Below are 24,323 nucleotides of genomic sequence, written 5' to 3' on the forward strand. Positions count from 1 at the left end.
GCCCTACTACACGATAAATACAGTTAAATATATACATATAAATTTATTTAAATATCATCATAATGGATATATATTTACACAATCTGAGCCAAACATAAATACGATACTGAACAAACATTAACTTGCGGAATGGGCTGGGGAGCAACACATTGGTCTCATTCGGTCTACCACAATTTGTCACTGAACACAATCTCCTTGAATATGCAGTCCTGTTTGGCAATGCTCACCATTGCCTTCTTGGACTTCATGGCATCCTGCACCATTTCGCGCACCTCGGCCGCCTTCACGTTGTTGCGTATGTAGAAGAGGCGGACGAGATGATCCTCTGTGAGGGACGGATAGCTGCCCAGCAAGGTGTGCAGATCGAGGACCAGCAAGATGAGATGAGCAGCCCGGAGAGCGTGGTGATGAGATCGAGCGGCGAGTCGCTGAGCGATATTTTTGGAGCAATCTTCTCGAAGAAGAGCTTGAAGCGCTTGGCCTCTTGCTTGATCTTTCGCGTGATGGCGTCGCACTCGACGCGCGGCTTGGAAAGGCGTTTGGACAGGAGGGCACGGATGTAGCGCTTGGCCAGAAGATTCTGTGCCTCGTTGATCACCATCTCAAAGTTATTGGGCCGCAGGTGGTTGTAGTCCTGGAAGTAGTCGTCCAGTGTCACGCATATGGTGTCCACAGACATGCTGCTGGCTAGCCACTTGACGGTGATCAAGTCGTGGAAGTGGCACTCCATGTCCAGGAAGGCCTCCTCCAGCAGGTAGCTGGCGGCGTGCGCTCGGATCCGCTGGAAGGTGGCCAGCAGGCGTTCAAAGTCCTCGTAGTGATCAGTGCGCGACTTGGGCCAGTAGAGCTGCTTCATCTGCTGCGCCAGCTCCACCATCTGCTGGCTGTTGTTCACAATGGTGATAATGTAGTGCGTGAAGTACTTGATCTGATCCCGGTTCCGGAAGTGGTGCTCCTTCAGCTCGATGACGTTCTTGAGGTAAGTCTGGCCGAAGATCTCCACCTGCTGTATGCTCATTACGAGCGCCTTGAACGTCAGCTCCTGGTGTATGATGTTTGTGACCTGCAGATGCTGGTCGATCATCTGGAATATGATCACCGGCGCCGAGGTGTGGTAGTAGTGCTAGTCCTGGTCTGGCACCGTCTCGGAGAACCACTCTACCTTCTCCGTCTCGGCTGCCTTGGTCATCCACTCCTGGTAGTTGCGCTGCATATTCTGAAGATACTCATCCTCTAGAGCCTTGAGATGCTCGGGCCGCAACAGGGTTCCAATCAACTTGTGCACATCCACATTGAGGTCTGGATGCGACATGAGCTCAGTCCCCGGGTACGTGTGGGTCACCCAGGCCAGCATGGAGACGTACTCGTTGCCCTCAAGGCCGGATCGCACAATTGTGTCCAGCTGGAAGAAATATGGATTCGATCCAGTGACAAGCCAATCCAAATTGGATTACTCACATAGCTTGAGAGGCCTTCGTGGTAGAACTTGACGTACTCGTTGAATATATCGTAGTGGGGCGGAAAACAGGGAACGCACAGCGACTTTACCACGCGCAGATCCTCCAGAATGATCTGACGCAGGATCTCCAGGTCGCGGATCAGCCACATCTTGTTGTCAGTCCGCTCCTCCAGCTTGGAGCCCTCGATACGCGTTGCGACCGACGACTGCAGTACGTCCAAGATTATCTTGCGCCACGCCTTCGGGCGACCGGTAGGCAGAAAGCCTGTCACCTTCTGCTGCTGCACGGCAAACTGGTCGTTCTTCTCCTCGCGTTCAATGATGCGGAGAGCAGTCACGATCACGGTTGGCTTCTTACGTACCGTATTCAGGGTGCGGCTGAGGATCAGGCGCAGCTTCTTCTCTAGCGCCTGAGAGACCGTCTCCACCTTCTCGAAGTGGCGCTTCAGGGTGATCTTGTCCGAGGCATGCTGCTTCGGCTGTTTGTGCAGCTCGTACAACAGATCGTCACGAGAGTTTTCCAGATCGGCCAGGCACTGGTGGGCATTCAGCAGCCCCATGATCTTCTGCACACTGGCGTCCACATTGAAGATGTGCTTCAGGTTCTCCATGGCCGTGGCGTAGTGTGAGTGTTTCGTGTTCTCCTCACGGACCACTTCCAATGCATCGTATACTTCGGGCACGCCCTGGAGCAGGTTCTCCACCTCATTCATTCGCCGGCGCACCTCGCGCACATCCTGCATACACGTCTCCAGCTGCTTTAGCCCCACCCGGACGCCGTCCAGCTGGTTTTGCATTCCGGTCTTTAACAACGCCTCCACGGACGCCTTCTTGCGAGCGATCCGGTGACGGTACTGCTCCACTTTCTCCAGCTGCCCCAGCCGCTGCAGCATGTTCTGTATGTCCTTGAGGGCTGCCTGTCGCGCCTCATTCTCCAGTTGCTGCAAATCCATCTTGCCCTGAATTTTTGTTATGTTTTTTTCGCAGAAATAAATAAAGTCCAATACCGACAACACTAGGCTATCGATAGTAACAAGCGATAGTTGCATATATCGCCCATCGAATCGCTTTGTTTATTTTCTTGTAGCCAGAAATTTGAACCGAAAAAAAAGCCACAAAATGAGCGAAAGTATTCTGCAATTTGCTCCCTGGGAGTCCTTTGTGTCGCCTACATTTTGGCACAAGCTGGCTGAACTAAAATTGGATCACGATCGCCTGTCGGATGCCCAACGTTCCATTTCGGGCCACTACACAAACCGAAAGGCTACGGGCTGTCTGTTGGAGGCGGATTACACATCGTTCAATAGGTAGACGCTTGTGCCATACCCCTCTTCCATATTCAACCCGCATCGTTTCCATCCACAGCTCTGGGCAGCCACCAAAGTTCAGCCATGCTGCCATTGGAACAATCTATAATAAAAACACAATTGAGGAGTTCAAGGCCCTGGACAAGCTGACGCTGTTGTCTGATGAGGGCAAGAAACTGTTAGCTGATATGTGCAGCGACCGGGTGGCGAGTGATCCCAGTTTGTTGACTCGCTTCTTTGTTCTATCCTTTGCGGACCTCAAGTGCCACAGCTATTACTACTGGTTCGCCTTTCCGTGCGCCTTGACACCCACACTTAAGCTGCAGGGAGCCGGTACGAGACTTAAAGATTTGTCGAATAGCAGCAAATATGTAGAAGCCATGCAGACGCTTCCACCCGACCCGACCCGACCCGCAGAACTTCTTCATCCTGTATGCCAACGATCAAGAGGATGTCGTCGAGGTTCGAAGCTTGAGTTCTCTGGATGAGAAGGAGGTGGAACACTATTACTTTGCTTTTGCCGATCCCAGCGAGTACAAGCATCCTGCTTGGTTGATGCGGAACTATGCCGCCTTTCTGCTGCAACGATAGTGAGTTTAGTCCCTTAATTGCTAATTCTAAAATTAATATAATTTCATACTCTTATTCGTAGTCCCAGTTTTATTGGGAAATCACTCAGGTCTCTGGGCCTACGTTACAACCAACAAATGCAGATGGACGACAGTCTGATATGGAATGTAGTTCAAACCGAGTCCTGCGACTTATACCAAAGGTTAGGTTAGGTTAAGGCGGTAGCCGGGAGGGGGGGGGGGGGGATAAGAGCCCCCCGCCCCCAAGCTCACTTGGACCTATAAAAGGTCCGTTGTGTTGCCGCATGGGCATGTGCCCCTTCGCGTTGCCCGAACCGTGAGAGCATACTACTGCAGGGCAGTCCCATCCGGTGGCTTGGATGTATTTGGACAAGGTCCCTGGTTTGATTACGGACAGGTCCGAAATTTTCGTGAGGAAAGCGGCCCCGAGAATTCGAAGACGACGATTTCCAAGGGCTGGGCAGTGGCAGAAGAAGTGGGGGACCGATTCCTCCTCCTCCTCGTCGCGACAACTCCTGCAGAAGTCGTTATGAGGGATTGACAGTCTAGAGGCGTGAGTGCCGATCTGCCAGTGTCCCGTGATGGCTCTAGTAACTGCAGAGCACTGTGCTCTGCTGAGTTTATACAGCTCTGCTGAGCGCTTCTTCGATCGATATGGCCATATCAATCTTGAGACTTTACAGGAAATTCGTGCGTTAGGAGCCTGCACGTAGCCAAGGGCATCGCTACTTGCTCCCTCTCCGGTAGGAGAGGAATCGTAGTACCCTGCCTGGCTAGCTCGTCGGCGGCGTCATTCCCCTCGATGTCCCTGTGGCCGGGGACCCATATAAGGAAGAGATCTAACTGCTCTGCGATCTCGTGCAGAGACCTGCGGCAGTCATTTACAGTCGCTGAGTTCGACGATATTGAGCCTAGAGCTTTGATAGCTGCTTGGCTGTCCGAGAAGACGCACACTAAGTGCGTATCTAGAAGTAATTTGGAGACGATCGAAATGGCCTCCTTGATGGCTTCAACCTCCGCTTGGAACACACTACAGTGATCCGGGAGCCTGAAGCAATGACTGATGTTCAGCTCGCTGCAGTAGACTCCGCCTCCCACGCGGCCGTCTAGCTTTGAGCCATCAGTGTAGAAGTGGACCGCATTTGCAGGTCCTGGTTCGCCCATCTCCCAGTCCTCCCTAGATGGGATTGATACCTGGAAGGGCGTCGAGAGGTGATCACTGGGGATACAGTAATCTGTCCTCTCTGGTAATTGCGGGAGTCTCATCAGGATTCCCGAGTGCCCAACCGCGGATGCTTTCCACAGTCTGGCTTCTCTCATTCTGAGGGCGGAAAGTGTTGCCACCTTCTTTCCCATGAGATCCACAGGGAGGAGGTCCAGCACAGTATCCAGGGCTTCCCCTGGAGTAGTGCGTAGCCCGCCAGTTATGCATAGCTCTGCCATGCGTTGAACTCTGCTGAGTTTATTGAGGCATGTCCTTCTGTCCAAGGCTGGCCACCATACCACCACTCCATAGAGCATGATTGGTCGTATGATGGCGGTGTAGAGCCACCGAACTATATAGGGGGTCATTCCCCATTTTAGTCCGATGGCTTTCCTGCAAGTATAGAAGGCCACTGTGGCCTTCTTTACTCTATCCTCTATGCTCAATTTCCAATCGAGCTTTCTATCGAGGATTAGGCCAAGATACTTGGCGTTGTTGCTGAAGACTAGCGTTTCCCCACATAGTCTTGGGGGAATCAGTACCGGAACTTTGTACTTCCTAGTGAAAAGCACCAGTTCCGTTTTAGACGGGTTGACGCCTAACCCGCATTTGTCTGCCCATTTCGACATTTTCGTGAGAGTACTTGTCATGCACTCACACAATGTCTGCGGAAATTTTCCGGAGAATGCTATGGCAACATCGTCCGCGTACGCCACCACACGGCAGCCACCCCCCTCTATCTCCCGCAGCAGTGTGTTCACTGCCACGTTCCATAGGAGGGGCGAGAGGACTCCGCCCTGCGGTGTGCCTCTGCTGACAAATCTGGTACACGTTGACGTCCCCAGTGATGCCTCAACCGTCCTGCATTGTAGCATCTGATCGATCAGGCTCACCGTCCTGGAGTCAACGCCCAGATCCGTCAGTGCGCCCGTGATGGCGGTCGGAAGGATGTTGTTAAAGGCGCCTTCTATGTCGAGGAAGGCTACTAGGGTGTACTCCTTAAAATTAAGGGATGCTTCGATGATCGATGTGATCGAGTGTAGGGCCGTTTCGGTGGATCTTCCCTTCCGATAGGCATGCTGGGAGTCTGAGATCAGACTGGACGGAATGCACGCCGTTAGATGCAGCCCCAGGAGCCGCTCCATCGCCTTTAGAAGAAAAGACGATAGACTTATGGGTCTGAAATCTTTTGGGGCAGTGTGCGAGGGCTTGCCTGCCTTGGGTATGAATACGACTTTGGTCTGAAGCCAGGTGTCAGGAATGCACCCGTGGGAGAAGATTCCCTCGTAAATTATTTTGAGCCAGTTAATGGCTTTATGTCCCGCGTGAATCAGTTGGGCAGGGAAAATGCCGTCTGGCCCCGCGGACTTGTAGGGTTTAAAGCTTCTGATCGCCCAGGAAATGTTCTCCTGGCTTAGCAGTCCCAAGATGGCATTTGAGGCGACAGAAGGAGGCGCGAGGTAGTTGGGTCTGTTTTCATCGCAGCCAGGGAAGTGGGTATTTAGGAGAAGATTTAGCGACTCCTCGCTGGACGTAGTCCACGACTGGTCGGTGTTCTTCAAGTAGCCCAGGGTGGGTGTTGTCTTCGAGAGAACTCTGCGCAAGCGTGAGGCTTCTGAGTTACTCTCGATTTCGCTGCAGAACTTACGCCAGGAAGCGCGTTTGGCTTTTCTAAGTTCTTTGTTGTAGGTTGACAGACTGGCCTTGTATTCGGCCCAGTTTTGCTCAACGTTTTCAGCCTTAGCTTTATTGAAGAGTCTCCGGGAGGCTTTCCGGAGTTCACCCAGTTTCGGATTCCACCATTCAGGTTTCTTCCGGCCTCTGTTCTTGCCAGAGGGGCATGCTTTGTCGAGCGCCTTATTGCAGGCGTCGGTAAAGATCTTAAGAAGACGAGTCGTGGCCTCCGTGGAGAACTCCTCCTCAGATGGGGGCTCAGGGAGAACACGACAGAGGTAATCAGAGTACCGAGTCCAGTTTGTCCGCCTGATGTTTCGGAATCGGACTGGCTTCGGTACTGAGAAGGAGAAGACAGTTTCCACGTACCTGTGGTCCGAGAAGGAGTGCTCTTCCAGGACCCTCCAGGATACAATGTTACGCTGTATCTCATGAGAGGCAAGCGTGAGGTCCAGGACCTCCTTGCGGTTTTTAATGATAAAGGTGGGATCACTACCCCGGTTTAGTAAGACCAACTGAGTGGTCAGTAAGTAACTGAAAAGGTACTCACCCCTTTCGTTTGTGTCAGTGCTTCCCCACTGACAGTGATGTGCATTGGCATCGCACCCCACAATTAGGCCGATGTCCTTGGCCGAGCAGTCTGCGATTAGAGCCCGGAGAGGCGCGTGTGGAGGGGGGTCTGGTTGTTCATGCCCCATGTATGCGGAGCAGATCCTCAGTGAGCGCTCCTGGCCTTCGAGGCTCACTGCGGTGTGGTCTTCATTGCTGAAATTTGGGAGCAAAAATAGGTGCAACTCTCTTTTTGCAAGAATGCAGGTACGAATTTTACCTGCGGTTTCAGCTACATATAGCTTGTAGTCAGAAGTCCTCAGACCGGAGACCCTGTTTCCGAGGATCCAGGGCTCCTGAATGAGGACTATGTCGGCTCCACCCTTGGCCAGGTGGAGCAGTAGAGCAGCGCATGCTGCCTTACAATGGTGGAGGTTTATCTGCAGGAGCGTCAACGACATTCCTGAGGCTCGCCTCCACCATTGTTACTTCTAGATCGCTGTCAGGGGACTCCGGCTCCTCCCCGACAACGATGTGGCTGAGACCTCTGGCTAGGTCGCTCTCGTCGAACGCGTAGTCGTCCAAGATATCGTCCGACATCATGGACGCCGCAACCGACGCCGGGTTGTCTTCCTCGCTCGAGGCCCCCTCTTTTGGGATCTCCGGCAGCTCCGGGTCTGGCTCGACCTCCGCTTGCCTGCCCTTGCGATCGGACTTGTAAGTGGATATGGTGACCTTCTTGTAGCCATAATCCACTACACCGTCCGACTTTGCGAGGAGATCAATGGATTCCTCATTTAGGACGAGGATAATCTGGCGCCTCTGCCCTTGGATATCCTCCACCTTTGCCACCTTCCAATCGGCTGTAGGAAGGTGGGGGTTGCAGACCTGCAGTAACCTGAGGATCTTCTCAGGCTCTGCAGGCTTAGCCGAGACCCACGCTCTGGCTCTCGGGCGACTAGGGACATCTTCCCACTTCACGGCCTCCAGTTTCGCCCCTGGATAGACCTCTTTTAGGGCCGCCACCGCCTTCATGTAGAGAGCCGCAGAGCGAGCGTCTTGGCAGGCGATGGCTTTCACCTTGCCTTGATGCCACCCTGCGTACTCACACTTTGGCGGTGGTCCGCCGTTCTCCTCCAGTTCCAGTAGGAACCGGTCCTGGAGCTCGTTCTCCACCAGGTGCCACTTATCGCGAGGGACATGGCCGTCCTCGGCGCCCCTGTCCAGGACACCGATCAGGGTCCTGCCCCTCGCCACCTCCGCGAACGACCGGTTCGTGAGGTGGGTCTTCACCCGCTTGGCTTGCTGGGCTTGGCCTGGCTGATTTGCGGGGTCCTCCGCTGAGCGTTGCCGCTTGTTGGCGGCCTTGGCTGCGCCCTTTCCGGCTTTGGCTGGCTGGAACAGTGGAAGGATTGAGCAGGCCCACAGCCTCTGCTCCTTTCCTTCGGCTGACGCCTTGAAGTTCGGGTCTTCGTTGGACAGGATGAAAGCCGCTCGTCTCCTGTCCTGGTACGACGGCTTTCCACCCCGTGGTGCAGAGACGCTGCCCGCCGGGGCTCCCATGGGGTCTTCGGTCCCGGTGCGCTTACCAGCCGCGATTACGCTCTGCTTGGCAGCCACCCCGGTATCCGCTTCGCCCTTGGAGCCACCCGACTTGGAAGGACCGACTTGGGTGCCAAGGTGCTCGAGGCCAACAGCTACTTGGAAAAGAAATACAAGAACAATCTGTCTGAGGAGAAGGCAATACAGTTGGCCGTCACCTGTCTTTCCACTGTCCTGGCCATTGACTTCAAGCCCAATGGTATTGAGATTGGAGTCGTCAGCAAGACCAATCCAAGCTTCCGCACTCTGGACGAGAAGGAGATCGAGGAGCATCTGACCAAGATCGCCGAGAAGGACTAAGTTCTACCCGCTAGTTGTAATTTTTAAAAATTTTCTAAATACCCGCTAAATGGAACCGAGTTAAAATATAAAAATTCTCTTGGCTTGCATTCAAAAACAAGGCAAACGTAACCAATAGATTTATTCAAGTTCAACCGCCTCAACCCCTCTTCATGTGCACTTTGCCCCATAGCGCATGACGAAGGCGTTCACGTCGAACTTGCGCTTGCATCCTTGATAGTTCATGTAGCGAATCTTTCCGAATATCGCACGCTCCTTCCAGCCCATTTCGTGTATGCCCCCAATGGACCACATGCAGCCCACATAGCCATTGGGATCGCGCCCGTCTCGGCTGTACTTGTCGTTCAGCAGGATCGCGTACTCCAGCGCCTGCTCCGGCGTGGCCGTCCACTCGAGTATTTTCTTGGCCCAGTACATGCGCAGAAATCCGTGCATCTTGCCCTCCCGCACCAGCTGCAGCTGGGCAGAGTTCCACAGGTCATCGTAGGTGAGCGACTGAAAGACGGAAAGACTTTCGGTCATATCCAACAGAGTTAGCTATGAATAGCCATCGTTCTTTACCTGTTCGAGCTCCTCCAGGGTGTAGCATGGATGACGCTTGTACTTGCGATGGGCTTCCAGGGATTGGTATGCCCACGGGCTCAGGCCTTTCAGGCTGTCGTAGTTCTCGTTGTAGTAGCAGAAATTATCGGCCAATTCTCGGCGCACGATGGCCTCCCCGCAGTAAGCATCCGCCGAGGCCTTGTGCTGGCTGCGATAGCGTTGAACCTCCAGAACACAGCGTTGGGCTGAGATTTGACCAAAGTGGAGCCACGGCGAGAGTCCGGACAGCGCATCAACTGTGGGATCATTGCGCTTGTCGTTGAATTTACCCAAGCGTCGGCTGCAGAACTCGTACAGTTGGAGGCAGGCCGCCTTGTAGCCTGGTTTCGCCCACTTCACCTCATCGACGTCCATGTCGCACTCCAGCATCGCATATGCAGCTGGCCAGTCGATGGGTTTTACCTTCTTGCAACCTTCCCAATGCGGATGCTTGATCACTGGTGGAAAATCGCTCAGGAACTCTCCCACTTTGGAGTTTATCTTGTTGCGTATAGTCCTTGCCGCGTACTCCTGCTTGTCGGAGGCCACCCAGAGCGTAACTACGTTGTGAGCATCCACCTGGGTCAGCGGCACGTTCTTGGGCAACGCCTTTGCCACATCCTCCACCCATTTTCGGGGCACGCGAAGCGGCGCAAAGTCACACACCACAGCACCAACATCTTTGGAACGCACGAATTCCGGTAGACGATCCACCGCCGGTCCCAGCAGCAGGTGGAAGGGTATGCCTAGCTCCCGACATTGCTCTTCCACCTCCTGCAGTCCGCCCATCATAAATTTGTAGTGTCGAATGGTGGCATTGAGGAACTTCGGCACCAGGCAGAATACCACTGCCAGCGGCATCTCCAACTTGAGGTCCAAACGCTGTGCAAACAGCAGAGCCCAATTGTCCTGCACCCGACCATCCCGTGACATCCAATAGACGACGCCGCCGGTGCACTTATCTCGGACATCGTTCACCTTGGACAAGACACGCACCCGTTTCTTCTTGAAGGGAAACTCCTGGATATTCGACGCAGATTCAGATCGCTTCTGCTCCAGGTGCGCGAGAAACTGCTCAAAGTTTTTGTATTCTGGCTTACTTTGGACAAGCTTTGAGCTGGAGGCACATTCTTCACCGCCACTGCTGCTTTCTTGGGAGCTGCGCGCGGCTGGTTCGGCGCTTTTCTTTTCCGGGGCTTTTTTGGAGGCGCCTGCTGTGCCCGACTTGGCGCGTTTCATGGTGTATATTGGAGCAAGCTGACGGACAAAATTATTAACAAGTAATCCAACAATAGACGAACAGTTTATGTTATTGAAATTTGGGCGCCAATAGGTCGGAATAAACATGACTGCGCGTCGTGGTGGCAGCTCTATCAGCTGTTAAATTCAAACAGGCAATTAGGAACATGGTATTAATGCACATAGTTTTGATCATGGTTTAGTAAACATATATTTAATGGCCAGTTAGGATCCACCAAAAATTCTAATTGTGCGAAGTGAAAAAATCTCTGAAACCAAACTATATTCATTCGCGCCAAGTCACAATAGTCGCGCCTGCTCGAATAGGTGGCAGCCCTACTACACGATAAATACAGTTAAATATATACATATAAATTTATTTAAATATCATCATAATGGATATATATTTACACAATCTGAGCCAAACATAAATACGATACTGAACAAACATTAACTTGCGGAATGGGCTGGGGAGCAACACATTGGTCTCATTCGGTCTACCACAATTTGTCACTGAACACAATCTCCTTGAATATGCAGTCCTGTTTGGCAATGCTCACCATTGCCTTCTTGGACTTCATGGCATCCTGCACCATTTCGCGCACCTCGGCCGCCTTCACGTTGTTGCGTATGTAGAAGAGGCGGACGAGATGATCCTCTGTGAGGGACGGATAGCTGCCCAGCAAGGTGTGCAGATCGAGGACCAGCAAGATGAGATGAGCAGCCCGGAGAGCGTGGTGATGAGATCGAGCGGCGAGTCGCTGAGCGATATTTTTGGAGCAATCTTCTCGAAGAAGAGCTTGAAGCGCTTGGCCTCTTGCTTGATCTTTCGCGTGATGGCGTCGCACTCGACGCGCGGCTTGGAAAGGCGTTTGGACAGGAGGGCACGGATGTAGCGCTTGGCCAGAAGATTCTGTGCCTCGTTGATCACCATCTCAAAGTTATTGGGCCGCAGGTGGTTGTAGTCCTGGAAGTAGTCGTCCAGTGTCACGCATATGGTGTCCACAGACATGCTGCTGGCTAGCCACTTGACGGTGATCAAGTCGTGGAAGTGGCACTCCATGTCCAGGAAGGCCTCCTCCAGCAGGTAGCTGGCGGCGTGCGCTCGGATCCGCTGGAAGGTGGCCAGCAGGCGTTCAAAGTCCTCGTAGTGATCAGTGCGCGACTTGGGCCAGTAGAGCTGCTTCATCTGCTGCGCCAGCTCCACCATCTGCTGGCTGTTGTTCACAATGGTGATGATGTAGTGCGTGAAGTACTTGATCTGATCCCGGTTCCGGAAGTGGTGCTCCTTCAGCTCGATGACGTTCTTGAGGTAAGTCTGGCCGAAGATCTCCACCTGCTGTATGCTCATTACGAGCGCCTTGAACGTCAGCTCCTGGTGTATGATGTTTGTGACCTGCAGATGCTGGTCGATCATCTGGAATATGATCACCGGCGCCGAGCTGTGGTAGTAGTGCTAGTCCTGGTCTGGCACCGTCTCGGAGAACCACTCTACCTTCTCCGTCTCGGCTGCCTTGGTCATCCACTCCTGGTAGTTGCGCTGCATATTCTGAAGATACTCATCCTCTAGAGCCTTGAGATGCTCGGGCCGCAACAGGGTTCCAATCAACTTGTGCACATCCACATTGAGGTCTGGATGCGACATGAGCTCAGTCCCCGGGTACGTGTGGGTCACCCAGGCCAGCATGGAGACGTACTCGTTGCCCTCAAGGCCGGATCGCACAATTGTGTCCAGCTGGAAGAAATATGGATTCGATCCAGTGACAAGCCAATCCAAATTGGATTACTCACATAGCTTGAGAGGCCTTCGTGGTAGAACTTGACGTACTCGTTGAATATATCGTAGTGGGGCGGAAAACAGGGAACGCACAGCGACTTTACCACGCGCAGATCCTCCAGAATGATCTGACGCAGGATCTCCAGGTCGCGGATCAGCCACATCTTGTTGTCAGTCCGCTCCTCCAGCTTGGAGCCCTCGATACGCGTTGCGACCGACGACTGCAGTACGTCCAAGATTATCTTGCGCCACGCCTTCGGGCGACCGGTAGGCAGAAAGCCTGTCACCTTCTGCTGCTGCACGGCAAACTGGTCGTTCTTCTCCTCGCGTTCAATGATGCGGAGAGCAGTCACGATCACGGTTGGCTTCTTACGTACCGTATTCAGGGTGCGGCTGAGGATCAGGCGCAGCTTCTTCTCTAGCGCCTGAGAGACCGTCTCCACCTTCTCGAAGTGGCGCTTCAGGGTGATCTTGTCCGAGGCATGCTGCTTCGGCTGTTTGTGCAGCTCGTACAACAGATCGTCACGAGAGTTTTCCAGATCGGCCAGGCACTGGTGGGCATTCAGCAGCCCCATGATCTTCTGCACACTGGCGTCCACATTGAAGATGTGCTTCAGGTTCTCCATGGCCGTGGCGTAGTGTGAGTGTTTCGTGTTCTCCTCACGGACCACTTCCAATGCATCGTATACTTCGGGCACGCCCTGGAGCAGGTTCTCCACCTCATTCATTCGCCGGCGCACCTCGCGCACATCCTGCATACACGTCTCCAGCTGCTTTAGCCCCACCCGGACGCCGTCCAGCTGGTTTTGCATTCCGGTCTTTAACAACGCCTCCACGGACGCCTTCTTGCGAGCGATCCGGTGACGGTACTGCTCCACTTTCTCCAGCTGCCCCAGCCGCTGCAGCATGTTCTGTATGTCCTTGAGGGCTGCCTGTCGCGCCTCATTCTCCAGTTGCTGCAAATCCATCTTGCCCTGAATTTTTGTTATGTTTTTTTCGCAGAAATAAATAAAGTCCAATACCGACAACACTAGGCTATCGATAGTAACAAGCGATAGTTGCATATATCGCCCATCGAATCGCTTTGTTTATTTTCTTGTAGCCAGAAATTTTAACCGAAAAAAAAGCCACAAAATGAGCGAAAGTATTCTGCAATTTGCTCCCTGGGAGTCCTTTGTGTCGCCTACATTTTGGCACAAGCTGGCTGAACTAAAATTGGATCACGATCGCCTGTCGGATGCCCAACGTTCCATTTCGGGCCACTACACAAACCGAAAGGCTACGGGCTGTCTGTTGGAGGCGGATTACACATCGTTCAATAGGTAGACGCTTGTGCCATACCCCTCTTCCATATTCAACCCGCATCGTTTCCATCCACAGCTCTGGGCAGCCACCAAAGTTCAGCCATGCTGCCATTGGAACAATCTATAATAAAAACACAATTGAGGAGTTCAAGGCCCTGGACAAGCTGACGCTGTTGTCTGATGAGGGCAAGAAACTGTTAGCTGATATGTGCAGCGACCGGGTGGCGAGTGATCCCAGTTTGTTGACTCGCTTCTTTGTTCTATCCTTTGCGGACCTCAAGTGCCACAGCTATTACTACTGGTTCGCCTTTCCGTGCGCCTTGACACCCACACTTAAGCTGCAGGGAGCCGGTACGAGACTTAAAGATTTGTCGAATAGCAGCAAATATGTAGAAGCCATGCAGACGCTTCCACCCGACCCGACCCGACCCGCAGAACTTCTTCATCCTGTATGCCAACGATCAAGAGGATGTCGTCGAGGTTCGAAGCTTGAGTTCTCTGGATGAGAAGGAGGTGGAACACTATTACTTTGCTTTTGCCGATCCCAGCGAGTACAAGCATCCTGCTTGGTTGATGCGGAACTATGCCGCCTTTCTGCTGCAACGATAGTGAGTTTAGTCCCTTAATTGCTAATTCTAAAATTAATATAATTTCATACTCTTATTCGTAGTCCCAGTTTTATTGGGAAATCACTCAGGTCTCTGGGCCTACGTTACAACCAACAAATGCAGATGGACGACAGTCTGATATGGAATGTAGTTCAAACCGAGTCCTGCGACTTATACCAAACCGAAGATGTGAAATTTGTTGGCTGGGAATTGAACAAAAACGGGAAAATGGGTCCGCGAATGGTTTGCATGAGGGATAGTATGGATCCAGCCAAGTAAGCTGCCAATTGTAGGCTTTACTTTTTTACACATTTATACTTTCAATTACAGACTGGCCGAAAACTCTGTAAACCTCAACTTGAAGTTGATGAAGTGGCGCCTGGTGCCAGATCTAAATCTTGAGATCATCTCACAAACCAAATGCCTTCTGTTGGGCGCTGGTACCTTGGGCTGTGCAGTAGCTCGCAATCTTTTGGTATCTACTCATCGACCGTATTATTACCGTGCCATTTACCATTATTGATTAATTGTAGTCTTGGGGCTTCAAACACATAACTTTGCTGGATAACGGAAAGGTGGGATTTTCCAATCCAATCTATACGCACGCAGACGCCGTGGCGGGCAACCGGATGAAGGCCACAACAGCCGCCTTAAGACTACGTGATATAAACCCTTCTGCAGAGACCGTAGGGCATGTGCTGGAGATACCCATGCCGGGCCACACCATCGGGGAGTCGCTGCGCGCTCAGACGGAGCAGAACTTGCTCCTGATTGAGCAGCAAGTGCAGGCGCATGATGTTATCTTTCTACTCACCGACTCGCGTGAGAGCCGCTGGCTACCTACACTGCTTGGAGCGGCGCATGAGAAGGTGCAAACGAGAGTACTTCGCCCACGTAGAGTAAAAGCGTAACATTCTGACCCTTTCCAGATTGTCATCAATGCGGCGCTGGGCTTCGACAGCTATTTGGTGATGCGGCATGGCAGCAGCCGCGATGTGGCCGGCAACAGTGGGAGGGAAATCGTGGGACTAAAGTGCATCAATGGCAATCAACTGGGATGCTACTTCTGCAACGATGTCACGGCGCCCGGCAATGTAAGTGAACTTTGTTAACGTTTAACACATTTATTTTCAGACTTCGTTCACTGGTACAATCGATGGACTCCGCTTTAGACACAGTCGTAGTCGTGGCGCGAGTACTTCTCGAAGGCGGTGCACGTGGGGTCGCCCGTCTGCAGATGATCCACGCCTGTTATCTGCAACACCAGGCCTTTTATGCAGGTCACTTTAAAGCCCACCAAGTTCAACATGGCGTTGGGAGTGCGCCAGGCATAGCTGAAGAAGTTGAATCCATCCACAGCCGTGAGCACTTCGCGTTCCGTAAAGGCCAGTGCCAGCTTGAACTGCTCATTGAACTTGAACGGAAAGCCCCCATGACGTTCTTCGGCTCCAAATCTGGAATGGTTGTTGGAGTTGTTAGAAAAATGCCGAAACAGGCGATTACTGCGCAGACCTACTCGAAGGTCTTGCCCATGGAGTTTCGCACCACCTGCTGCTCGTCAAAGCGTATGCTAAAGTGCAGCTCCTCGCGTTAGCACAATCACATGGCCGGGACTGAACAGTATGGGTTGATCATTGCTGAAGGCCTTGAAGTAGTCCGAGGCGTGTATGGCTGGGGAAGACGGTGCGATGATCCACCTGCCTGATCACTTGTATTTGGTCGCGTATCTCCAGAGCCCGAATGGCACTCAGGGGCATCCGATAGCGGAACGTACAGAAATCCCGGCTGTTGATGGAAATGTGAAAGCTATCCTCGCAGGCCAAGATGTAGACCATGAAGAACTCGCCGCTCACAATGGGATTCGGAAGCGTTACGGTGTCCATTACCGCCGACTCCTCCTCGCCCCAGACGCCGTTCACGCGGGCATTGCGCACGATCGTATCATTGCGGAAGTAGCAGGAGAAGTGCAGACCGATGTCAGCATCCGGATCCACGGTGCTCTTGGCTGTGGAAAGGTCTTTGTGGAACCTGGCGGGGGCGAACGATTACAATAGGAGCATTAGTCATATCAGCAGCTAACGATAAGAAACATGGCTCTACACTCTATTAGTCATGTACTGAGATATGTGTATTCCCGTCAACCTATGCTGACTCGGAGCGGTGCTCACCTGGCGGCTCCATCGATGGTCTTGGCGACGATCTCCAGCACATGCCCAAACTCCAGCGGATTCGACAGGTTTCTAGCGAATTCCGTTAGCATTATTGTCAATGTTCTATTAGAGGTGTCCGCGAATCGGGAATCTAACTTCTCAGGCTCTCAGTTGGTACTATAGCGCCCGAACAAATGAAAACAATATCAAGGTTTCTTTCGGAGAGCGTGTCCAATGGAGAGCCGAAACTTTATCTAATCAGCGGCAAACCCACTCCCAAAGGGGAAAAACAGTTGCACAAGCACTACCAGCCCGAATCGGCATTGCGTTCTCCGCCTGACTTTGTTTTAAATGTACGAGAATTGTTATTAACTAATCAAACAGAAAAGTTGCGCTCTCGCACGCTGAGATGTCTTACCGAACGGAGGCGGCGGCGGTGGCGGCGTCATCTTTGGTCGCAGGTCCCAAGTTTTCGGCTGCTTTTGTTGACACTGCAAAGCGTGTGGAAAAGCTCTGCCCAGGGCGGAAGCTTTTAACCTTGTTTGGGTGAAAGCTTTTCTCCATCTATTTCTGTCTCTTTCTAGTCGCTCAAAGATCGTACTCTGGATCAGCAATGCACCGTGACACGACCCGGCGTCTCCAACATCGCTGCCAGCTATGCCGTGGAGCTGCTGGTGGCTCTGCTCCAGCATCCCCAGCGGGAGCTAGCTCCGGCCTACTACGCCCAAACCGGAAGGCAGCAGTCGAGTGAGGACTCCGGCAAGGTCCCCGAAGGACTGCTAGGCACCCTGCCGCACTCCGTGAGGGGAATGCTCTGCAACTATGAGAACATCCTGCCAGCCACGCAAAAGTTCGCCCAATGCATTGCCTGCTCAGCGGTAAGAGTTATAAGCGATTATAAAAATCAATACAGCTGCAACGTTTCCCTCCGTTTTACAGCCAGTTTTAGGTGCCTTCAAGAACGAGGGACATGCCTTTCTCTTTAAAACCTTTGAAACAGCCAAATATCTAGAGGATTTGACGGGCATCTCGGAGTTCAAGCGTTTGAGCAGTGAGGTTTGTTCCCCCATTAACCGAATTGGATCCACAGATTACTGCAAATATCCAATTTTATAGATAATCGACTTTGATGATGACGAGTTTGATATGTCCGAAGATGATGAGGATTAGTACTCCTTCAATCTGAATTTATAGTAATATGTATATTTTACAAAGCATTTATAGTCCAATGTCTAAACCAAAAGGTATATATTCAAATGCTTTATCTAGTCCTTAAGTAAATTGTTTTCTCTATATATTTACATCATTTAAAACGATAAAATACAATAGAATGTTTGAGAAGAACACATTTCCTTCGACGCCTTTGCCCTCTGTTTGCACAAATATGTTTTTCTGCTGATAAGAAGCAATCGTTTCCAATGCGCAGATATGGTTCTGATCTGGACGGAGAGAAGAAAAATACCCAATTTACGGTTCACAAATAACAACATATTGGTCAATGGAATCATTATTAGAAGCATAATTCGACGCAAAAAACATCCAAAGAAGATTCTTTTGCGAATCAAATCTGGCTAGAAATATGCTAATGACTTACAGATGCGCGAAAGAATAATAGTTCATAGGTCAATAAACTAGAGAACGGCGGGATAGAAAGCCACGAGCCCGATGGTCTATGCTAATCAGACTTTCGATGGGGTAAATTTTTTGAGTAAAATCGGTACGTTTGAGCCTCAAAGATGCTAATGACATTCAGATGGAGTTACTTGTATTTACTCGAATTAATCATGTCACTCATTGCTTTAAATAGAGTGAGGCCAAATGTGCCGAGCTAAAGAAAACAAACATAGTCAGCTAACCACCCAGTCCGAGGCCGTAAACATTTCCAAACTCATTATTTCACCCCAGGCCCGGCTTTGACTGATTAAACCCTAACCCAACCCGAGAATGCCATGCCGCTCAAGTGGCAGCCAAAGGCTCTCTCTCTCGCTCATCGAAAATAACAAAACCCCGAAAAGCAGAAAGACAACAGCATAATCAATAGTTGAGCGAGTGAAATGCGCGGAGATATCTGAGTCGACAGCATAAATTTTGGTACCAAACCAACTGAGCAAACAACAAATAAAAACGCTGATCCCCGATGCGAAGCTGGCGTTTTGACTCGCGGTCACGAAAAGCGCTCAAAATGCCTTTCGAGCCGCTGGCGCTGCGCCGGCGTAATCGGCGCTGCCGACGAAATGTCGCTCGAATTGCGTTTTGAGTGAAAATGATGTTTTTCAGGCCGTCATTTCCATAAATTGGTGAAAGATATCCACAAAAACCACACTAACCCAGCAGGCGCGAATCCAAGTGGTAGCCGAACACCCGTTAACAACTGAACAGTGCAATCCCGATCTTGATTCCAATTCTTCGACTTTTCAAAGTGTCTCCAAATTATACAAAGTGGTTCAATTTCTGTGATTAGTTCATACATAAATATCTTCAAAATGGTAAGTCCTGGCTCCCAATCACATTCCCCATGTTGATGCTGTACTGCAACGTCAGATGACTGCAGTTTGTTGAACTTGAAAATTACCCCCAGCTTCGACACGTTTGAGGCGATTTCCTATTCAGTTGGTTAGACCTTATGTTGACGTAGTTGGATTCGCAGTTTCTGCTTTGTTATGGCCTCAACCTGTTGCGAAAGTCGGATGCCAAGCTGGCAGTTAATGCTTTGGGCCATTGCAAAATATGTTATTTTCAAATTCCATTTCACGAAAAGTGTGTGTCCATGATGTGGCACTCGAGCCAAGTCATGTGCACAGGGGCAATGTCCATTAAAAGTGATTACCATACACTTCAAGTTTAGTTGATGACATTGTTGCACAAATGAAGAGTTTCAGCTGCTGTCGTCGTTATCCATCCGTTATCATCAGTCAACCCCAAATACCTTACAGATATTAATTACCTTTGTTTATTCAGCTGTTGTTATTGTTATTTTTATTTTTATTGTGGAGAAAGTAAGGTCAGTCGGGTATTTGTCATAGTCATGAAAGAACTTCCCGGATCACAAAGAGATTTCTGGTGATTCGTCAGTTATTTGGAATACGGTTTGGTTAGCCAAGGGAGTTTCAATTAAAGGAAATGTGGGGCAGCCTGAAAGTATGCAATGGTTTTCCATTTTCGTCCTTTGATCTCGATTTTAGTGACAATTAATGATTAATGACTTCTCAAACTTTGCCCTCATTCGCGGTGAAAGTTGGGTTTTTGGCCAGCGAAATTAGAAAGCCAAGAGATTTTCGCAAGTAGGAAAACCCAGAGGAGTATGCTGATAACAAATTCCAGCAAAATACCCTGAAAATAGCCGTAGGATCAACACGAAAACAAGTAAAAGTACCACTCGATTTTCGGCAATGCGTCAACAGCAAGAACCGAGCAAATCCGAGTCCGGCTATCAATGAATCTTTATGGATCTTTAAAGCAACCAATGAATGCGAAGAGATAACAATAAATTTGTTTTTTATTTGTTAAGTGGCATTAACCTCTGCTCTGGAATTTTCGGCACACCATCTGTTGGGCGGGCTCCTGGCAACATTCGAGCCGAGCTAAGCCTCTATATGTACGATTATATGTTATAAGTATTGAATATATACCATATATTCAGGGGGATTGGATCGTATATAGGCAAATCTGCTATTGATAATTCCAGGGCGATAATCGTGTGTAGCTTCTTGGTTTTGTTATTGTTTTTATACCCGATACTCAAAATGAGTATTGAGGTATATTAGATTTGTGGTGAAAATGGATGTGTGTAACGTCCAGAAGGAATCGTTTCCGACCCCATAAAGTATATATATTCTTGATCAGCATCAATAGCCGAGGCGATTGAGCCATGTCTGTCTGTCCGTCCGTCCGTCTGTCCGTCTGTCCGTCTGTCCGTCCCCTTCAGCGCCTAGTGCTCAAAGACTATAAGAGCTAGAGCAACGATGTTTTGTATCCAGACTTCTGTGATATGTCACTGCTACAAAAATATTTCAAAACTTCGCCCCGCCCACTTCCGCCCCCACAAAGGACGAAAATCTGGGGATATTCAAAAATCTCAGAGACTATTAAGGCTAGAGTAACCAAATTTGGTATCCGCACTCCTGTTAGATCTTACTATAAAACGTGTATCTCAAAATTTCGCCCCACCCCCTTCCGCCCACACAAAGGACGAAAATCTGTTGCATCCACAATATTGCACATTCGAGAAAACTAAAAACGCAGAATCATAGATAATGACCATATCTATCAGATTGCTGAATCTGGATCAGATCGGATCATTTTTGTAGCCAAAAGCAAGAAATCAATTTGCAGTGGCTACGAAGCGCCCGACGTCACGCTCAGACTGTTTTTCTGTGTCTCTCGCACGCATTCTTTGTCGTGTCGTTCAATATTAGCGGCGGCTGCCGGAGGAGAGCCATACTGACTTAGTATCGGGTATAACTGTAGAGTTGCGGTGTCCGCAGCAACACACAACGTTCCCCCTCGTTTTTCGTTTGAGACTTACGTACGAACGCAGGAGATTACAAAGCGGCAGGAGGTGGTCGTAGAGGAGGAGGATGGAGAGTACAAATCTCCAGAAATTGTGGTGTCAGCAGTATCATCAGCGGGCGCAATCATTCAGTTGGAATTGTGATCTGAGGTAGAGCGTGTGGGATCTTGGAATCTACTCATCGAGCGGTTAATTGAAATACTTACAAAATACTAAAGCATCGTTCAGCTATCAGTTATCAGCGCGTTAGATCTAATACAGCGTAATTTATTTAAATCAATCACAAAAAGTTAGTTACACGGTAGTTTTCCATGCCCTTCAACATGCGGGACTGATGCATTTTCCTTCCCATTTCCCCTTTGCTTATCACAGGTCAATCAGAGCAAATCGAAAATGGCCCTGTCCAAGATCGATGCGGAGATCGAGCAGGTCGATCAGGAGAAGTATCTCCGCCAGGCCACCAACTACTATCAGGCCCTGGAGAAGCCCCTCAAGTATGGGCCCGTCATTGAGACGATGGACCAGCTGATTACGGCCCTGCATCGCGAGTTCGAGTCGAACTACGTGAACTTCGAGATGGTCAATCACCTGATGCTCTCCTACAAGTCAAACCCCAAGGAGTGGCGCAAATACGCCAAGTTTGACCGTTACACTCCCTCTCCCTCTCTTTCCCAGTAAAGGTTTCTTCGGGAGTACCACAAGGCAGCCATCTAGGCCCCTTACTCTTCACACTCTTTATTAATGACTTACCTTCAGTATTAACATACTCTCGAGTACTTATGTATGCGGATGATGTTAAACTCTGTATCCAGTACAAGGACATTTCATTTCATTCTCGCTTGCAATCCGATCTCAATAACTTTCAGTCATGGTGTTGTGCAAACTTGTTACACCTTAATGCCTCGAAATTCAAAGTTATGACATTTCATCGTTCTAGCCCTTTGTTGGCTCCTTACACCCTATTTGGTGGTTCTCTTGAGAGAATTACCCTGGTGGATGATCTGGGTGTTATGTTAGACCCCAAGTTAAAGTTTTCCGAACACATTTCTACCATGGTAAATAAGGCCATGAGCGTGCTTGGGTTTATAAAGAGGTGGTCAAAGGAATTTGACGACCCCTATTTAACAAAGACTCTCTATACCTCGCTTGTTCGTCCGATCTTAGAATACGGCTCCTGTGTATGGTGCCCTCAGTACAAAGTACACCAGGACCGTATAGAATCAGTACAGAAAAACTTTTTACTCTTTGCTCTGCGGGGCCTTAACTGGGATGCGGGTGTAAGACTCCCATCTTACTCTAGTAGACTACTATTAGTAAACCTCCCATCCTTAGTTAACCGTAGAAAAATGCTTGGTGTGATATTTATGCACAACTTGATCAGGGGTGACATAGACAGCCCTGATCTGTTGAGCCGCATAAACTTCACGATTCCTATTAGACTGACTAGAAATTTTATACCGTTGTCCCTTCCACTTTGTAGATCGAATTATTCCTTGCATGAACCGTTTAGGGTCTTATGCTCGGATTATAATTCCCTCTACCATATTATATCCACCACTAATTCTCTTCCTCTTATTAAATTATTAATCCTTACACACCTTTCTATTAATTAGTAACTGTAGTGGTATTTGTACTTTGATTGCATGCTTAGTTTCTTAGTAAGTTTAGTACTAATTTTCCTCGAATGTTAGTCTAATAGCTATATTTCTTGCATGTTCGCGTTTGGTTCGGCTACGCACCGCGCGTCATGCGGCAGCGCCCCTCGGTCGGTTGGGCGGGAGGAGGGCTGCGTTTTGCCTGGGATCCGCGCGTAACAGCCTTCTGCTGGTGTCACACGGGCCACTTGACGGTGCAGTAACTGCATCGCCTCTTGAAAGATGCAGTCATTGCATGTCAACGTCCACACCTACACCCGCAACCTGGTCGACGCTGGCAACGGCAAGTTCAACCTGCTGATCCTATGCTGGGGTGAGGGTCACGGCTCCTCAGTGCACGACCATGCCGACTCCCACTGCTTCATGAAAATGCTGAAGGGGGATCTTCGCGACAAGCGCTACGAGTACCCCAATCGCCCAATCGGTCAGCAAGAACACCAGCCATCCGCATAGCCATGAGGGGGATATCGACACTCGGGAGCTTGTCGAGATCGGCGAGACGCCAATTGGCGTCAACGATGTGGCCTACATTAACGGTGGGTAGCAGCAGATAAAGGATTCCTTTGACCACACTTTACTTATGGTTTGATTCGCTTTGTTCCTTCCGCAGATAATTTGGGCCTGCATCGTGTGGAGAATCCAAGTCATGCCGACACCTCCGTTTCCCTGCACCTCTACTGTCCACCCTTCGACACGTGCTCCGTTTTCCAGGACAACTGCCAAAAGACCACCGCCAAGGTCACGTTCTGGAGCAAGTACGGCGTCCGGACAAAACTGAATGAGCAATAGATCAGCTTGAATCTGATTGCACATCCGCATTCCCCCAAATACAGTTGTATATTGTTGTATATTGCTAAGAATCTTTATTATTAGATGTTTAGTGTGTGAGGGCCCTAATGGCGAGTGAGAGCTTTGAGCTAGGCCACGTAAGCGCTTACTTGAGAGGCTAGAAGAGCAGATCAGAGCTCTCTCCTAAGCTGGAACTTGGAGCTTTCACTTTTTCCTGAGAGTGTTTCCTTAATGTACCTATCTTTAGTGTAAGCTATACCAAATGTTCAATATATAAGTGACTAATTGACAATCCTTTAGTGGCGTATAAGTTTCGTCGGGAATTTCTGAATGGAATTTGCAATATTTATAATTTTCAGCAAGTGGAATACAGTGTGGGTCAAACGAGAAATACTAAGCATCTTGGCTCCGGGCAGTCAAGTTCGATCTATTCGGCGGACCACGGTCCAGGGTCTGACGGATCGACTTGAGAAGTCCCGGCAACAGGTTGATGTATTTGTCAACACAGTTCCCGGTGCAGTGCTCGAACAGATGCTGCGATCGGGACATGTCTTTGTCATTGGGATTATTCGGCAATCGCGAGCGAACATCGCTATTGCAATCCTACGGAATACCTCAGCTGATAAGACTGATATCATTTGGGTATAGAAACCAATCTTGTACCTTCACACAGTTCTGTAAACGGTTCTGGAACTGACCAAGCTCATGCTGCAGATAGTCCTGGGCATCCATCAAGGGTCCTGCGCATTTCTCAATGCAGTTCTGCACACTCTCCAGCGTTCCGTGCTCGTCGTCGCAGCAACGGGCAGCGCACCGATGCATTTTGGACTTGTATATTCAGAGCTCTCAGTAGGTTTTCTGCTAGATGAAAGCTGCACTCACCTGCATACGGCGCAAGTGGGTGCGGTACATGTCCTCAATCATGTCGCTAAGAGCGACCTCCAGGCGCTTCCTCTGCTGTTCCACCATTGTGATAACCGAAAATGTTACAATTTGGAATTATGTATGTACAGATTTAACGACA

The 24,323-nt window shown here is 50.1% G+C and overlaps 5 protein-coding genes and 4 pseudogenes across 5 annotated transcripts; 4 read left to right on the top strand and 5 right to left on the bottom strand.

Annotated features, from left to right (window-relative positions):
- Window positions 1-55: 55 nt before the first annotated feature.
- LOC117189660 lies at window positions 56-2,489 on the bottom strand (annotated as a pseudogene).
- On the top strand, window positions 2,488-3,550 carry LOC117189664 (ubiquitin-like modifier-activating enzyme ATG7). The gene is made up of 3 exons (XM_033394770.1): window positions 2,488-2,766; window positions 2,825-3,356; window positions 3,419-3,550. Exons 1-2 carry the CDS (start codon window positions 2,579-2,581, stop codon window positions 3,252-3,254), a joined length of 618 nt encoding a protein of 205 aa, XP_033250661.1. The 5' UTR covers window positions 2,488-2,578; the 3' UTR covers window positions 3,255-3,356; window positions 3,419-3,550.
- On the top strand, window positions 3,322-8,685 carry LOC117191665 (proteasome subunit alpha type-6-like). Its single transcript, XM_033396472.1, has 3 exons — window positions 3,322-3,356; window positions 3,419-3,538; window positions 8,445-8,685. The coding sequence occupies exons 1-3, from the start codon at window positions 3,322-3,324 to the stop codon at window positions 8,683-8,685; spliced, it is 396 nt and encodes a 131-aa protein (XP_033252363.1).
- Window positions 8,686-8,769: 84 nt separating this feature from the next.
- LOC117189662 (deoxyribodipyrimidine photo-lyase-like) lies at window positions 8,770-10,671 on the bottom strand. Its single transcript, XM_033394768.1, has 2 exons — window positions 9,247-10,671; window positions 8,770-9,180 (listed from the first exon to the last, which is right to left on the bottom strand). The coding sequence occupies exons 1-2, from the start codon at window positions 10,612-10,614 to the stop codon at window positions 8,836-8,838; spliced, it is 1,713 nt and encodes a 570-aa protein (XP_033250659.1). The 5' UTR covers window positions 10,615-10,671; the 3' UTR covers window positions 8,770-8,835.
- Window positions 10,672-10,894: 223 nt separating this feature from the next.
- LOC117189659 lies at window positions 10,895-13,327 on the bottom strand (annotated as a pseudogene).
- Window positions 13,328-13,375: 48 nt separating this feature from the next.
- On the top strand, window positions 13,376-17,693 carry LOC108158975 (annotated as a pseudogene).
- On the bottom strand, window positions 15,326-16,873 carry LOC108158980 (32 kDa beta-galactoside-binding lectin). Its single transcript, XM_017291824.2, is given in 5 exon segments — window positions 15,326-15,649; window positions 15,712-15,786; window positions 15,788-15,871; window positions 15,873-16,223; window positions 16,364-16,873. Coding segments are annotated over 5 exon segments (888 nt in total). The 5' UTR covers window positions 16,456-16,873; the 3' UTR covers window positions 15,326-15,363.
- Window positions 17,694-18,780: 1,087 nt separating the features above from the next.
- On the top strand, window positions 18,781-23,581 carry LOC117190719 (annotated as a pseudogene).
- Window positions 23,343-24,322, bottom strand: LOC117190717 (protein FAM136A-like). Its single transcript, XM_033395786.1, has 3 exons — window positions 24,182-24,322; window positions 23,963-24,127; window positions 23,343-23,902 (listed from the first exon to the last, which is right to left on the bottom strand). Exons 1-3 carry the CDS (start codon window positions 24,266-24,268, stop codon window positions 23,693-23,695), a joined length of 462 nt encoding a protein of 153 aa, XP_033251677.1. The 5' UTR covers window positions 24,269-24,322; the 3' UTR covers window positions 23,343-23,692.
- Window position 24,323: the final 1 nt, after the last annotated feature.

The sequence above is a fragment of the Drosophila miranda genome (assembly GCF_003369915.1).
Source record: "Drosophila miranda strain MSH22 chromosome Y unlocalized genomic scaffold, D.miranda_PacBio2.1 Contig_Y1_pilon, whole genome shotgun sequence".
Classification (NCBI taxonomy): Eukaryota; Metazoa; Arthropoda; class Insecta; order Diptera; family Drosophilidae; genus Drosophila; species Drosophila miranda.